The sequence below is a fragment of the Primulina tabacum genome, chromosome 6 (genome assembly GCF_025594145.1).
Source record: "Primulina tabacum isolate GXHZ01 chromosome 6, ASM2559414v2, whole genome shotgun sequence".
In the NCBI taxonomy this organism is placed as follows: domain Eukaryota; kingdom Viridiplantae; phylum Streptophyta; class Magnoliopsida; order Lamiales; family Gesneriaceae; genus Primulina; species Primulina tabacum.
In genome coordinates, this window is record NC_134555.1 from 42993720 (window position 1) to 43010025 (window position 16306).

The following is a 16306-nucleotide window of genomic DNA, read 5'->3' on the forward strand; positions in this document are numbered from 1 at the left end:
CATAAATTAGACGATTGGAGATTACAATTTCTCCACTGGGGAAAATCCAAAATAGAGCGAGTTTGGAGACTAATTTTTGGGTTTGAGGATTTTTTTGAATCTCTAAAATAGTTCAGAACGAATATGATGATACTATCATAACCAATGAATCTCTTCTCATAATAATAATAATAGTAATAATAAGTTAGGATTCGAGGACGTGCACATTCTTATTATTATTTTTGAAACGAAGATGAAGACATAGATACTGATTTAATCCCCGCGAGATCAGGTTCGAGGACCCGAACCCCAACCCAAAAGAGATGGGGGCGACTAAGGGGGCATTGATACAATTTTCGAGGTGGTTATAGGAATGACAAACTCATTTCTATCTTATCCCGTTGTCATTTTTATAGACGATGAAAAATAAGATGCTTAATTTAAAAATAACGATAATATAACAATATTTTTTATATATCAAATGTAAAACTTGAGTTGCACCGAACATTTAACTAGTTGATGGTTTAAAATTTCTATTTAAACAAATCAATGGATGTAATGTTTTGATCTTGGCCGTATTTTTGTCAGCACACACAATCCTGATGCCACACACACAGACGTAGGGGTTTTCCACTTTCCAAATAAACCCACGTACTTCTAATACAGACCTTTCAGTGTGACTCACAAGTTCATCTCTGAAACTCTAGCAAGAAGCTTAACCCTCCTAAAGTCCCCGGATTTTCGCCGCTGAGAGCCCAATAAGCTGTTGTCCGCCAAAGAGATGGGCGGCGCTGGTGAAGTAATCGTGGATGACGAGAAAAAGCAGAACGGTACCCCTGGAGTGGAGCCATTTGATCTCAATGATTTCACCGTGATTAAAGAAGGGAAGGCTATAATCTTAATGCACACCAAAAATCAAGTTTTTTTCAATAAAGCCCAGGTGCCTTGTTAAATCTTGTGTTGCTGTTTTCTTCTAAAAGATTGTGTTTTTTTCGGTTATTAATCTATATTTAGTGGACGGAAAGCTAGTTGTTTATTTTGTTTGCAACATTGATTTACTATTCTATTATTCTTAATGGATTTAAGGTTGTATTTGAGGCTGAATTTGATATCAATGAATTTTGATTATTGTTGTATGATTAATAACTAAATAATAGATAAAATTTTAAATTCATACTTTATATTTTGCACGTTAAATTAACATAGAACTTGAAATCCATACCAGTTAATATTAAATACTATATAAACATACAAGTTGATGATTTGAAGATTATGGTATCGTTTTTTTAATTAACAAAGTACATTTCATAAATCCAAATGCAACATCATATCGTTTTTGAATTACCTCGGAGTTTCTTTCAGGCTTAAGTAATTTGTGAAAACTCTAAAGTTTTTACTCTTGCTTTCGTGAGTGATCATATAATTTCCAGGAGGATATTGCGAACTGGAGTAACTTCAAGCTTGCTCAATTGCTTTAATTACCTTACTTTCCTTATTTATGATCATATTATTGATATAATCTGAGGTTTGCATTTATAATAATTATGACAGGTTAACAACAGAGACATGTCTATTGCGGTTTTGAGAACATTCATATCAAAACGCAGACAAGAGCATGAAGCAATGCTATCCAAAAAAATGAAAACTAAATCCAAGGTTGCAGAGGAGCCTTCTGTTGGGCTGAAAGGTATTACAGATTCCATTCCTCATAATGGGGAAGATAATGTAGAGTGCGAAGTCTCCGAAGAGATATTACAAGAGGGACCTTGCGGCATCTCTGAAAATCCAGCTGCTAATTACCTGGGGAACATCCGAAGAGAATTGACGCCACCACGAGTTCTTGAGGTTTTTTGTCATTTCATTTTATCATTTTGCTGAATTTTCTTTCAAGAAATTACATACGGTATGATCATTCAATCAGCGTTTGTGTAATAGTGTTTTACATGAGTGCTGCAATTTTCAATTCACAGGCGTTGTCGGCCTCTGGACTTATAGAGCCTTGAGATATGCCCTTGAAGTTGATGGAATTGGTCAAGTTGTGGCCCTGGACAATGACAAAGGCGAGTTCATTCATTATATATAGAAAAGGAAAGCAAGCTAAGGTGGAAGACCTATTTATATTGTTGGTCGATTTAAATTTTGTGAAGGGATATTAATTTTTGCAGATGAGGATATTTTTTCATTTGACATACTCATACATGTACTCTGAGTCCTCATACAACCATGCACATTTTACTGCCAGGAGAGTCTATACTATTCCTAGATAGAAGCTGCCCATCCCTTCGGCACCATTGATTTTGTGGGCCCCTCATAAAAATTATGAAGGACCAACATCATTTTTAGGATCCAATGGCTATGATTTAGCCACACCATAGGGGGTGAATTTCACCTTGTAGCATAGATTAATCCTGTATCATGAATCATGGTGCGATCTAGTCAAATGTTAATATTACTCCTTCTTTTGCAGCATCTGTGGAAGCTTGCAGGAGAAATATAAACTTTAACGGTTCAATAGCACGCTTGAAGGTGGAATCCCAGCTTGCTGATGCTCGAGTTTACATGCTTACACATCCAAAAGAATTTGATATGGTATGCTTAATAATTTCATCAAAAGACAAATTCTTGTCTTGCATGCATTTACTTATTTAGAAACAGGAAGTTTGCAAAATTAGTTTGTCAGTCAGTCATTTGATAAGGATAGTACTTGCCCAGCTATATAGTGGGAAAGGATACAGATACAGACAAGAAAAGGCCTATCACGGTAACACAAGCAAGAGAGACAACATTTCTCAGTTAAAAGTGATCACTGATAGCATTTGAAATGAATTAGGGGTATCATATGGAGCGTTTTTGAAGATAGTCCAACAATCCCATAAAATTGACCTAAATATATTTTGAGCAATTATAATATTGGCAATTTAATCAGTATGCGAGCACCACATTTATGATGTTTTCTCCACTATCTGTGCCATCATTACAAAGTACATCACTCCAGGCTTGGCTTTTGTTTCTGGCCAATGTTTTGGTATTTCAAAGCTGTTTAAATTCGTTTGACTTCATTTATTTATTTTTTATTCTATTTTGGTGAGATATATTCTCTGCTCCCTTTGTCATTTTTACAGGTTGATCTTGACCCTTATGGTTCACCATCTGTCTTCCTAGACTCTGCTGTGCAATCAGTTGCAGATGGAGGGATATTGATGTGCACAGCAACTGATATGGCTGTGCTGTGTGGGAGCAATGGTGAGGCTTGCTATTCCAAGTAAGAATTTTCAGTCATCGAACTTGTATCTTTGTGACCTCAAAAAGTAACCATGCCTAATTTCTCGACTTGTGTGGAGTAGATATGGCTCTTACCCGCTGAGAGGAAAATACTGCCATGAGATGGCTTTGAGGATCCTTCTTGCATGTATTGAGGTATGATTTTTACATGACCTTCATGTTTAATATTTAGGTCCAAGGCTATTTCTGAAAACAGAAAGCTGTGATCCTGAACTTTTGTATCAACTCCGTCTTTTGCTTACTTTCAGTGTTTGATATTATTGGTTTTCATTTAACTCGGTTTTTGGTTTTAATTGTTTGGCTTGGTTAGCACTTGATGGACTACAAAGTGAAATTAGTTGTTTTATCCAATTACCTTAAACGGCTCCTTTATTATCTCAGTCGTGAAGTGTATGTAACATACAATTTTACTAAAGATGAAAATCATGTTCAAGTTGCTGATGTACACTTGGACAACTTCTTTATATCAAGGAAGTAAGACGTCAACGGGGTCCATGTGAAACACTATCTTTATTGGATTAGCAATTTTACTTCTTGCCTCATGAGCTTATATTCCATAAATATATTTAAGCAGTTATTTTACTCTAAATTCTCTTTTAGATAGTTGATATAGCTGATTTTATGTTTCTCCCATCGTGCTGTTCTTTCTGGCCTTCTGATACATGAAATATTCTTTTGGAATACAGAACCATGCAAACCGTCACAAGAGATGCATTGTTCCCATTCTATCTGTTCAAATGGATTTTTATGTACGAGTTTTTGTTCGAATATACAGGTTAGTGTTTCTCCTCCAAGATTGTCGATCAGTATTGCTGGGTGATTTGATTAGCAATCTGTGTAGTATTGTCTATTTTATGGAATTATTGCTTACAGTTCAGCAAGTGCAATGAAGAACACTCCTTTGAAGCTCTCATATGTTTATCAGTGCACTGGCTGTGATTCTTTTCATCTTCAGCCAATTGGAAGGACTGTCTCTAAGGTATATAAGACTTGCCTATCATTTGTTCAACGTAATTTATCACCACGTGATGCTATGCAATTTGTTTCTTGAATAATGTGCATGAAATGATGTTTTTTCCCATTGTTTGTTCCTCTAGAATAACAATGTGAAATACCATCCTGGATTTGGTCCTGTTGTTCCCCTAGTGTGCAGCGACTGCGGCAAGAAATACAACATGGGTGGGCCTATATGGTCTGCCCCAATCCATGATCAGGAATGGGTAACTTCAATTTTGGCAGATGTTAATTCTGCGCAGGATAATTATCCTGCTTGTGATAAGATTTCAGCTGTATTGACTACGATTTCAGAGGTATTCCGCCTTTTCTTGGCAAAGATTTTGATTGGATATAGTTGGTTGAGGTTTACATATTACTAATGAAACTAGCTACATATCCCTTTGTTGATTATTGCAAGATTGTAGAAATACATTTCAAATAGTGTTGATTACTTTTCTTTGCTAATGATAATCGACCAGTCCATTATGGGAACATCCATTGCATGGAAATGTTTTAATGCTTTAATCTTGGATATGTTTCTTGAAACCCCAGCATAAATAAGGTTTTCTCGTGCTTTCTGAGTCACCTAGAGCATCTTTTTAGTTGAACCCATCTAGTCAGTTGATTTTCAGAAATCCCAAAAACCTTTCAAAAGGAAGAACTGTGGTTTATTTCAAATTTACATTTGGTTTATGATCTTTAAAAAGTTTATATTTGTTCCTGACATCACGTAGAAGTTATAAAGTTTTGAAAGATTTGAGTTGAGATACTTTGCTGCATTCATTATTTTCAGTATTCCAAATTTTGTGTAGAAACGAAGAATTTGCAGCTAATTTACACCCGTAATTTGTTGTGTTCTTACATGGTCCCGATCCATTTTACAGGAATTGCCTGATGTCCCTCTGTTTCTGAGTTTGCACAATCTCGGTGCAACATTAAAATGCATAACTCCTTCAGCGGTTATATTTCATTCGGCAGCGATCAATGCAGGGTATCGTATATCTGGAAGTCATGCCAATCCCCTGGGATTAAAAACAGATGCTCCCATGAATGTGATTTGGGACATTATGCGCTGCTGGGTAGGCATAGCATAGCATATTTCCATACTCATGCAAATAGACTGCAGATAATTAGTCATCTTCGGAAAGGATGGTTTCACATTTTTTAATTCTCGATGCTTTGTGTGTAATTTGATGTCATCCTTCTATTTAGGTCAAGAAGCATCCTGTTAAAACTCAGCCACACGATCAGGCCGGAAGTGTAATCCTTGCCAAGGAACCTGTTTTGCTGGTAATCAACGCCACCCTCCCACTATTTCGAATCTATAAATACCTCCCCTCATCGTTTGCACTCTATCTATAATAAGCTTTAGATAACATTCAATTTAACTGAAAAAATAACTCCCCAATAGTGAGAAGCATGTTAAAACTCTATTGTACCGTTGTTACTTGCAGGCTAATTTTGCACGAGCTGTTGCTTCCCTTGGCAAGTCTAAGGTGAACAAAGTTGCTAGATTTCTTCCAAATCCTGAGCGGCATTGGGGTCCTAAGTTGAGGGCCGGTCGTAAGATTACTAGCAAGCACCTCTCTCTTCTTGGCGCAGAAGCAGTCAACCAACTAAATAATCATAACGAAGAAGACGAGAACCCAAGCAAGCGCATCAAGACTGAAGGCTGTACTCCTAGTTCGTGACTTAAAAAGACGTCTTTTTATCATTTGTCCGGTGCCTATAGTAACTTTGATGCGAGGAATAACCATATAGTCACTTTTTATCTGTCTCGGCTGCATTTTCGTTGCTTCATATTCAATTATTTTTGTATAGCTTGTATTAAAAATTGAGTTATTTTGTTCGTCGTCTTTGGTCTCTGCCAGAGTGTTTATGCTCTTTGAGAATCACGTTCGCGGGACTTTAGATAAGTGATGTGGGAAAATCAAAACATATCTTAAAAAAATACTCATTTGGATGCAGCAAACGGAGATTTGATCTAGGATACCATCTCAGTTTGTAAGAACAGTCAAAATTTAACTTACATAAAACAATGTCTATGACCGCAACTCATGGAGATTAAAAAAACAAATTCGAATACCGCACACTTTTTGACTAAACAGTAACTAAGAGAAAACATGTATATAAAAATTATTAGAAGTCTGATTCAACGATGTTCGCAGTTCCCCACTTCAAGAAACCTCGTTTACTTGGCCTTGACCTTTACAGGGTTGAGCTCATCCCAAGCTTCAATCCATGTCTCCATAGCATCTGCCAGCTTCACAAAATAAGGGTCTACTTCTCCAAGCTTTTCCCTCACCTGTTTAGAAAGTTCAAGGTAACACTTCTGCACAGTGGTTGAATCCTTCGAAAGCGTGGCGGATTGGAAGAATGGGATTATTTCTTCTTGCCAAAAGATTCCTTTGTACTCCTTTTTAAGATTCACAAACGGGTTGCTAGCTTTGCTGTGCCAGATGTAGGGGAGCCCTGTTTTTACTCCCAATCCCAAATGATCACAGATAACCTGCAAGATAATCAAGAACAAGAAAACAATAATCAGAATATCCAGCGCGCTTGATTGCCTGAATCGAATAGAAGTCTTGGTTCTGTAACTACGAGCTGTGTACTGTCAAAAAATATTGTACCTTAATACACCAGCCTGCCCACATGTCGTCGTATCGCCCAATGGGTTGGCCATCACCCATGAGTCCGAAATACATTGCAGGGCCGATGAGGTCTCGATCAAATCCTAGGTTCATGCCACACATTGGAAAAAGGGTGCCTTTGGGTATGGTCAAAACGACATCAACGTACCTATATACACACATCCCACAAGGCACATCAAGAGAACTAATACAGCCTAGTTTTTCTGTTATAAATACTATTACATATCTTGTGTCATGTAAGTAAACGAATGTGACTGAATGGCTTCATACCTAGTGTTTCTCTCAAGAGGCTTGACAAGCTGTGTAGGAGCATCATAATCAGGGATGTTCAACCAGAGGCCATGAGAAACAGCCGTTGGAACACCCTCTCGGAGACTGAAAGGGTATCCACGCACAAAATCCGCGCCCTCCCGGAAAGGATCATACAGTGTGTTGAAGAAATGTGGAGTTGATGGGGAAAGCAAATTCTTGATGTGTTGTTCGAGGGCATTGATGTCTTTACCAGACGGATCTTTCGCAACCTACACAATTCACCATAAAATATAGGTAAAAACTGCTGGTGCAGGTAAGGCCTAATAGATTTCGCCACCTACATCTAATGCACCTGAAACATAATAGAAAACATCACGCGGAGAAGGTGAAAATAACATGTTCTTGCATGTCACTCAGTGTACTAATCGTATAAGGTTATTATGTCCTCTTTATGTAACGAGCGCACTCGTTGTTCACTTACAAAGCAGTCATCATCAATGGTGTATATATACTTCTTCTTGGAGACCATGTATCCGAAGCAACGGCAAGCAGAATCCTTGAAGGAAATGCATGAGGCTTTGGGGCCAAGGATCTTATTAATGTCGTTCCGATTGTAGAGTTCGTAGTCGAAGCCATCTGGGACCTTGATTGTCTTTGAAGGGTCACCATCTTGAACTATGATCAAGTGGTACGGCTCAAAGAATGGCCTCCACATCTCCAAGAAATCAAGGTTTCGGATTGTCGGTATCACGATGTCGAGCTCATCTTTCAACGGCGGTGGCGCGGTGGCGGTCATGTCTGCTGACGGTGGAGGGAATAGAGAAATGGAGGTAAATGGTGGTGGTGGGCGTTACTAAGTTGTCACACTGCTTTTGTCCATTATTATAGATTATGGGTACGTCCTTGCACGTGCGACTGCGGTGGGATAGGCATGTGTGGAGGCTATTTAATTTGGAGATTAATTTGGATGGTAGGGGAATTGTTCAAAGAGGTAGTTGACCTATGTTTTTGGGAGACCTCGCGTTAATGTTCTTTTCTTTTTCAGGCAGTTATTTTTTTAAAAAAATACTATTAGTTTTATCATACTTATTTATATTTCTGAATCTATAAGGTGGAATTAAAAAATGGAAGTTTGGAATAATAGATATAAATAGAAGGCAAAAATTTGTGTTAGACGGTGTCATGAGTCATATTTTATGAGACAGATCTCTTATTTGGGTCATCCATGAAAAAGTATTGCTTTTTATGCTTAGAGTATTACTTTTTATTGTGAATATCGGTAGGGTTGACCCGTCCCACAAATAAAAATTCGTGAGATTGTCTCATAAGAGACAATCTCTAAATGAAAACAGGGGGAGTGAGTTAATGAATTATAAATCCACCTGATATTGAAGTTTCAAATTTTGAAATGACGTATCATGTTTGAGATCAAATCGTAATGAAATCTCTCCAAAACTTTAAAAAAAAATGGGAGAGGGGCATGATTCAGTTCATTTAACATGGAGTACAAAATGCGGATAGTAAATGTATAAAAAAAAAAGGCACAAAACTTTGTAGGTTGTGTTGGGTTTGTTGCGACTTCAGTCATTTATATTATCAAATTTTGGGCTCATTCTATATCTTGTGATTTCACGTCAGGGTTACGTCGTTGACACATCGAAAAAAAGCTAAAAAATCGTAAAAAAAAATATAGTGGATTGACATTGAAATTTGACAACCAACATAAATGATCAAATCACAATGAGACAAATATACAAGATTAAAATACAGTTTTCTTTGATAAATAATTGTGATGATTTTCAAATATATTTAAGATTAATATCATTATTCAAATTATTCCCCAAATCATATATCTTTTTTCATATCACTCATAATTCAATCATAACCAAAATATTTGGACAGTAAATATGAATTTAAAATATTATTTGTTTTTTTGTTAAAAGAAATGAGTACCTTTAATTTTATATTAATATTAAAAATATATGTTTTTTCATAATATGATATTATAACATTTTAGTTCTCTATTTTTTTTTATCTTAACAAGCTAACAAGTACTGAATTTAGGAAAAACTAAAAATGAAAATGAAAATCACACAAACAATTTAATCCCCAATTCAGTTGGGTTCAGGGATGGAATTTTCACGATTGACTAAACCCTAAATATCCTAGATCCCTCGATAAATGGGATTTAAGAGGGCGGTTTTATCCCGATTTGGTAAAATAACAAAGCTCCGATGCACTGGAGATCATCCCATTTGATGACTACACGGTGGTGCTGCCAGCACCGGAGATTTTACTCGTGGTCCACGGTGGACCTCGCCACAGGAAAGACCTTCACTTTTTTTTTAAACCGAGTCCTTGGTTGATGACATGGTATTTATATTAATGTAATTTTCATGTAGCGTTAGCTTAATGCGAAAACAAACGGGTGGATGGATCATTTGCTGAATTATTAATTTGGAAAAATGGGTTTCAATTCTCTAATTCGTTGACCGTTGTGTTAGCTGAAAGAAAAGTAATGTACATCCCAAAATTACTCTAATCTACTGTGCTATTCTTCGCTCTGTACATTGTTATTGTAGATGGATTTAATGAGTGGAAATCTTAATGTGAAGTCCGTTAGGCGCTTCAACTCTTGGGAACTTCATCAACTTGTTTCCCCCAACTTCTTCCCATTTATATTTTGTAGCAAAATAATGAAGAAAGGTTGATATTTCAGCCAATCCCAGTTCTTTTCCAGGGCACTGCCTCGTGCCTCCTCCGAAAATCAAGAAATGGTGTTGGTTTTCAAGGCCTTTCTCCTGCAATGCACGGCACAGTCTCAGGTAGTGCTTTTCTACGGTCTTATTTTATTTTGTTTTTCTTTAAATGCTTTATCTTTAGTTGTATAGTATTTGAATAATTGAATCTGGGAGTTTTGCATACTAACCATCCATCTCCATGGATTGAATGTTAATGGATCGGGATACAATCGTGGATCATAGTTGACCTCTCTTGTGTACACGTATATTCTCCATCCTTTGGGGATGATGTATCCTGAAATGGGATCAAGCAAGAGGTAAGCATTTGTAGCAACATTTGATTTCAAAACACAGCAAGATCAGGGCGGGTGAGCTATGTTGATGAACACGACTATTTAGAATATATTAATGGCGTAAATTTTTTTTTTTTTTTTGGGAATTAAGCTAGTGTTACTTATGTTATCTTGAACTCTAGTATATTTTGCTGTAAACTAGATCATATCACAATAATAGCTTGTTCTCAAGAAACAGAAGGTGCCGACTTTGAGTTTCTGGCTGAAGTTATAAATTGCAGTTGGAGATTTGAGATTCCTTCTTTCTTATCCACAATTATGAACAAAATAATTCATCTGGAGAGAAGAGGGGACACCAATGGAATGTCTTGGGTTGGAATGGTAGGTTTTCCATGTGGATCTTGATAGGGTGTGGGGTCCATTAAGTAAGACGATCTCTTATTCTATCATCGCTTAGGCATGCAACTGCTACTTTTATAAAATATTTTAAGACAATAAATCTTGATTTCTTGTCTACAGTTAAAAACTATTTTTTAAGAAAGGGCAGTAAGGTAGAACATGTTATGATAAAAATTACAAAAAACACAGAAGGGCATTAAATATACAGTCAAAGGAGTATATACATACCATTTATTTCCATATCTGTAGTTGTTTTCCTCAAAACTCCATTGACTATCGTAGCCAATCTTGATGTCTCGTATATCACCTGCATCAAGAATATCAGGAAAAAAAGGATCAGCTCCCTGAAAATTTATCCCGCTAAACTTACATGCGAGAGTTTACATTACTTACCGCACGTGTGAAACGCATTGATTTGTAGTCATCGTAATCAATAGGGTCCTCTGGTTTTTTCTTTTCCCTGATTGCCATATGTTCTTTCTGCAAATTTGCAGTTGAGTTAGGATAATTGGGATTTGTCTAACTACTTGAGCACATACTTTGAGCTCAAACGTTTTACACTAACCCTTAATTCTTCAAGTACTTTTGGATGATCATGAAGGTACTTGACAGCCATCATAGAAGTAGTTGAAATGGTCTCATATCCAGAATACAAGATTGTGATGATTAAATCAATCATTTCGTCGTCACTTAACTCATATTTATTCTCTTTGTGAAGAAGGTAACCAAGCATATCATACTGAGTTTCTCCACTGGCTCGTCTCTCTTCTACTAGTTTTCTCAATAAGCTTGTAATGTTACGCCTCGCCTGGAATCCCCGATGATAGTTTGAATTGGGAAGGTTAATAGGCAGTGAAAGAGTTCCCAATACAAGCTTGAAGAACTCAGGCATGAAATCGTGAGCTATTGAGTTGGCTTCATTACTTGCTATTTGCCTCAATGATGATAGAAACGCCATCTGAAATAAACATGGATATTATATTGTCAGAACTATGAACAACGGAACACGGCAAAAAACAAGTCTTTCACAGGATCTTGAGTTTCTGAAACATACCTCTTTTGTTTTTTCTTGAATGTCTATGATCTTGCTATCCCAATCACTAAGATGGGATCTCATAAAATCGTCGACTTTCGGCAGGAGTTGCTCTTTGATCATGGTGGGGGAGATAAGAGCAAGCAATGCCCCTCTCATGTACTTGTGCGCAGAGCCGTGGACTGCTGCAATATTGCATTTCCCCAATATGTCTAACATGGACTGAGGATATCCAGGTACTAACCCTTTCGCTTCGTTCACTAGAATGTATCTGTTTAGCTCTGGATCCATTGAAACAACCGTGGGACATCCCAGGATGTGGGACTTGAAGAAATTCCCATATCTGTCACAGCAGTATAAGTTTTTCTAAGAATGACCAGAATCCGAACTATTTTTTACGAAACAAGAATGAGAATTGATGGGGAAAATGAATTTTGCAACTAGAACGGTGAAATCTACCTTGCTCTCTGGATTTTCATGAATCCTGGACCTTGTTTGAGAAACTCAGTAGTCTCTCCAAAAAGAGGCCACCCCATGGTACCTGGAGGCAACCCCTTCTTCCTGTATTTGAACTCATTCCATCTCAATAAAGCAGCACTCAAGATGCAGATCCCCCAGAATACCCCTGCAAGTACTAGCCAGCCTGCCATTGTTTCTTCAGAAGAGCTCCAATAGTAAGAAAGAGAGAGATGGAGAGAGAAGAAGAGATGTGATTTACTCTTAGTTAATACTGCCTGATCATGAGTTCGTGCGGGTGCTTATATAGACAATATGAAACCAATAGGCGTATGGATGACAGAGAGACAGAGGTAGAAAGAAGCAGAATACGTCAAAATCGTGCACACTGCAATGGTGGGACACCTTCTTAAAATTTGGTGAAAAAAAGAAGGGTAAAACCATTTTGGAGATTGTTAAATTTAAAATGTATTTTGGACACGACCATATATATTATCAAGGGTATCTTTTTTTCCATGTAAAGTTGACGACTCTAAAACGAGTGTTTTCCAAAGTTTTAGGAGATGACTTGTATCAGAAATTTAAAACCCAGCATTTTTTTTATTTCCCAGTTTTGAAAAAGGGATCGACCAGATAAATTTTCTCTCGATACACATATCGAAGATGGGAGAGACTCTTTATCATGAGATTTCTCAAAGAGCTTTCATAATTAGGGGGTTAGAGCACATGGACGCCACTATATTAGAAGAAAACTAAAACCTCGGTATCGAGTAGTTCACATGTCTATCACATAGATTTGTACATAAAATAAAGTACAAAAGTCACTTGAAAGGCATATTGGTTGCGGTTTTGATCATGCTCGATCCCATTAGTCATTGAATGTGAGAGTTGATTTAAACGTACGTTCCAATTTTTGGGCACTTTTATTACTTCGATTCTTTATATTATTTGCAAAAGAGGCAAGTGTTCTTTTGTGGAGAAAATATATAATATAATGAAAGATTATAACATAATATCATAGGTTGGATTATTAACAATTTTTTTTTTTTTTTGAAAAGGGATTATTAACAATTTTGTCTTGTGAAATTTGACTTTTTGAGGATGTTTCACTCTTTCCCAATGCACCCCAAGTTCTAATCTTGAAGACAATATTTTATTCCAATTCCATACATTTCAAGAAACTGGTGAGTGGCAAGTGCCCCTTCGATGAGAGGCCTATGGATCATATTTTAAAATATTACTAATAAATTTTGAGTAATTAATGCTTTCGGACCACACTTGATTTATTGCCTATTGATTTCATGTAACATTTCCACGTCTTATAATTTGGAAGTGTAAGTTCATGTTCCACCTAGAGTAATTCTCATTATATCTCAATGTCATTAACATATTTTAATGGAAATCGACATCATGTATTAATTATCCATAGACTAAAAGGAGGAGAATTGATTCAGTAGCATAAAAATAATTCTGACATATGTATAGATAATAAAATTTTATTAGAAATTAGATATTTTTATGCAATTGTATTAAATTATTAGAAATTAGATATTTTTATGCAATTTATTAGAAATATATATTAAAAAAAAAAAAGAAAAGAAAATATGATGTGGTGATACCGTACAAAGGATCGATACGGGCTTACATGCCTGACTAGTCTAATCGGTTGGTAAGAAAAGGATTATACATATTGCATGCGACAATAATACTTATCGTGCCACAAATTTCTAGTTTTCTATTTTCTTCGTGAAATAATTTTTTTAAGACAAATTAATTTTCTGGTCAAATCATGTATCTTTTAACTTGAAATAGTAAGCGCGTCATTAGTTAAAATAATATAAACATAATTATATTATTAACAATAAAATAATAAATCAAATCTTAAATTCACATCTTATTCATATATTAGTTACAAAAAATATAATAAATTTCAAATGACATTATTATTAGGTGAATTTGAAATTCATCATATTTAACATGAAAAACTATATATACTAAATATGCAAGAGAATTATCTGAAGTTCATGGTTTCACTTATCTAAAACAATAAAAATACATTTGAAATCCATGCATTTGAAATTCATCAAGTGCAACATAATAGTATATAAGATACACAATAGCAATAGAGATCAAAGGGTTTGATCTTTTTACGTGTCATTTTCCTTCGTAACTAAAGATATTCAACACACGAACATATGAATTACAATAATTGTTCTTTTTACGAGAGTGATCAAAAGACGATGTTTGAATTACAATCCAATTTAAAATATTAAAACTACGTAATTATCACAAACTATAAATTTTAACGCTTGCCACTAAAAAATTAGTCAATACAATCACTAATTCCACATAGATTGACTGAAACAAATATAGTAAATACTTCCGATCTGAATTTGAAAAAGAATTCAAACTATCTGACACCTGAATGTTTGGATAAAGTCATAAATTATGTATTTGAAGCTCGAAATAATCTTACAAATGGCAATAAATGTGTTTGATGCAGATGATTTGACTTGAGATAATTACCATATTTTAATTTCACCATAATAAAACATGACTTCGGGGACGAATTATATTATCTTATGGTAAAAAAATTTAAGTGTGTATCCGAAGATTTTATAATCTTACCATTGATTTTAAAGAAAGCATTTGTGTTGTAATTGTCACTTTTGTTTTCATATATAACATAATTGTAGAATTTGGAGCGATAATGAAGTATATTGCAATAATACGGCACACACACAAAAAAAAAAAAAAGGTAGGCTGGACAATGACTTGAAGAGAAGTGTGGATCCTTAGGCAGATCCTTCGAAAGGGATTTGACACAACTGGACACAGTTCCTCTTTTTCATATCAAATAAATATTTTGCTATTCTTTCTAATTCTTTTTATTTTTTTAAAAAAATAATAATCATACTTATTTTTTGTCGTTTTGTCGAAAACTATTGTATTCTAACGATCTTTATTTTCAAAATTTCATTCTTTTTGATAAATGGAAATCGAACTCTTGACGTTGATTCGGATACCAATTTTGTAGGATAGAACGCTGACATGTTCACCAAAATTCGGATATTTTTTATGCTTATTTTTAAATATTAAAGTTTTAAGTACTATTTGTTAATTTATATATTAAATCTATCTTTTTCACTTATGAATCAGTGACGAGTGATGATAGCATAAAATGTTGCCGACAATATTGATTACAAATTAGGGAAAAATAAAAAAAATATTTTTTTATTTCATATTAAAAAAATAAAATTGCAATAAAACGCGGGGTTAATGAAAACAATTGAGAAATACGATATCCCTCTTGATAAAGATGTCGAAAACAGGTGTTAATTGAACGTCTCCGTAACACTTTGAGCTTATTCAAACTGATTTCTACTAAGTTGTATCCATTTGATAAGAGTGTTTTTCATATAACACATCTAGTTTGACTCGACTCGACTCCATCTATGGATCGAAAAACAGGTGCGGGTAGAGCGTCTCCGTATCTCTCGAAGTCGATTCAGTTTGACTTTTTTATATGTACTGCTTTGAGCCAATTTGAGAGAGCGTTTTTATAATGCATTCAGTTTGACTGGACTCTACTTGATTTTAATTAATCTGGGTTTAACATCGTTCTTCAGAATCCATGATGGAGAAAAAAAATGATTAAATGATGATTTTAAATTAATGTATTTGAAATAATTTTGAATTGAAGTGGGTGGGCATAGAGATGAACTGTAGAGGTATTTGCTGCAATAAATGAGCGATGCTCAGTCAACTCACCAGACTTGCACGAGGGCCTCCATTTTGTTTTCTTATGCTTTTTTCATGAAGTTGGTCATTGTACCTATCGATCATCTTCTCTCCCTACAATTATTAGTTTTCCCTCCCATTGAATTATTGAAAATAATTTTCTCCTCCAATATAACGATAAAATGCTAGCTATTTTGAGATATGAACAAAATTATGTCGAACGACTCGATTAAATTAAAGCAAATCCCATTTAACACGAGGTTTTATTCAATTTAATTCGACTGAATCTTATTTTACGTGTGATATAATCGCGATTGATCACCGCTCACAAACTGCGCAAAAAAAAAAAAAAATGTGTATTGAACGAGTGTTTTATCTTGTGCTCCCTACTTTCTATACTTGATTTTGGTAGTTCTTCGTTATTTAATATATATATATATATATATTGTAATTCGATACTCACGGAAAATTTAGGGCCTGATT

General features: G+C 35.3%; 3 protein-coding genes and 1 long non-coding RNA gene across 4 annotated transcripts; 2 read left to right on the forward strand and 2 right to left on the reverse strand.

Annotated features, from left to right (window-relative positions):
* The first annotated feature begins 545 nt into the window (after positions 1-545).
* On the forward strand, positions 546-6164 carry LOC142549752 (tRNA (guanine(26)-N(2))-dimethyltransferase 2-like). The gene is given in 13 exon segments (XM_075658864.1): positions 546-919; positions 1531-1824; positions 1950-1970; positions 1973-2039; positions 2447-2568; positions 3102-3241; positions 3324-3396; positions 3948-4036; positions 4135-4240; positions 4359-4571; positions 5142-5336; positions 5470-5547; positions 5712-6164. Coding segments are annotated over 13 exon segments (1794 nt in total). The 5' UTR covers positions 546-760; the 3' UTR covers positions 5949-6164.
* Positions 6165-6373: 209 nt separating this feature from the next.
* On the reverse strand, positions 6374-8028 carry LOC142549753 (putative UDP-arabinopyranose mutase 2). The gene is made up of 4 exons (XM_075658866.1): positions 7642-8028; positions 7179-7429; positions 6888-7056; positions 6374-6766 (listed from the first exon to the last, which is right to left on the reverse strand). Exons 1-4 carry the CDS (start codon positions 7954-7956, stop codon positions 6449-6451), a joined length of 1053 nt encoding a protein of 350 aa, XP_075514981.1. The 5' UTR covers positions 7957-8028; the 3' UTR covers positions 6374-6448.
* Positions 8029-9737: 1709 nt separating this feature from the next.
* On the reverse strand, positions 9738-12318 carry LOC142549754 (cytochrome P450 85A1-like). The gene is made up of 7 exons (XM_075658867.1): positions 12086-12318; positions 11648-11969; positions 11159-11551; positions 10987-11073; positions 10822-10900; positions 10090-10196; positions 9738-9961 (listed from the first exon to the last, which is right to left on the reverse strand). The coding sequence occupies exons 1-7, from the start codon at positions 12274-12276 to the stop codon at positions 9749-9751; spliced, it is 1392 nt and encodes a 463-aa protein (XP_075514982.1). The 5' UTR covers positions 12277-12318; the 3' UTR covers positions 9738-9748.
* On the forward strand, positions 9852-12114 carry LOC142549755 (uncharacterized). Its single transcript, XR_012821249.1, has 3 exons — positions 9852-9985; positions 11732-11862; positions 11942-12114. It is a non-coding gene; the product is annotated as an uncharacterized LOC142549755 (long non-coding RNA).
* Positions 12319-16306: the final 3988 nt, after the last annotated feature.

What these genes read in the sequence shown, in the direction of transcription:
- LOC142549753 (XM_075658866.1), bottom strand. Translation starts at nt 7,956, where the DNA reads ATGACCGCCACCGCGCCACCGCCGTTGAAAGATGAGCTCGACATCGTG. An exon ending in CCATTGATGATGACTGCTTT is followed by an intron (nt 7,430 to 7,641) that starts GTAAGTGAACAA and finishes TGAATTGTGTAG; the next exon opens with GTTGCGAAAGATCCGTCTGG. An exon ending in CCTCTTGAGAGAAACACTAG is followed by an intron (nt 7,057 to 7,178) that starts GTATGAAGCCAT and finishes GTGTGTATATAG; the next exon opens with GTACGTTGATGTCGTTTTGA.
- LOC142549754 (XM_075658867.1), bottom strand. Translation starts at nt 12,276, where the DNA reads ATGGCAGGCTGGCTAGTACTTGCAGGGGTATTCTGGGGGATCTGCATC. An exon ending in TACAGATATGGAAATAAATG is followed by an intron (nt 10,197 to 10,821) that starts GTATGTATATAC and finishes ATCCCATTTCAG; the next exon opens with GATACATCATCCCCAAAGGA. An exon ending in TCAATCCATGGAGATGGATG is followed by an intron (nt 9,962 to 10,089) that starts GTTAGTATGCAA and finishes CGTGCATTGCAG; the next exon opens with GAGAAAGGCCTTGAAAACCA.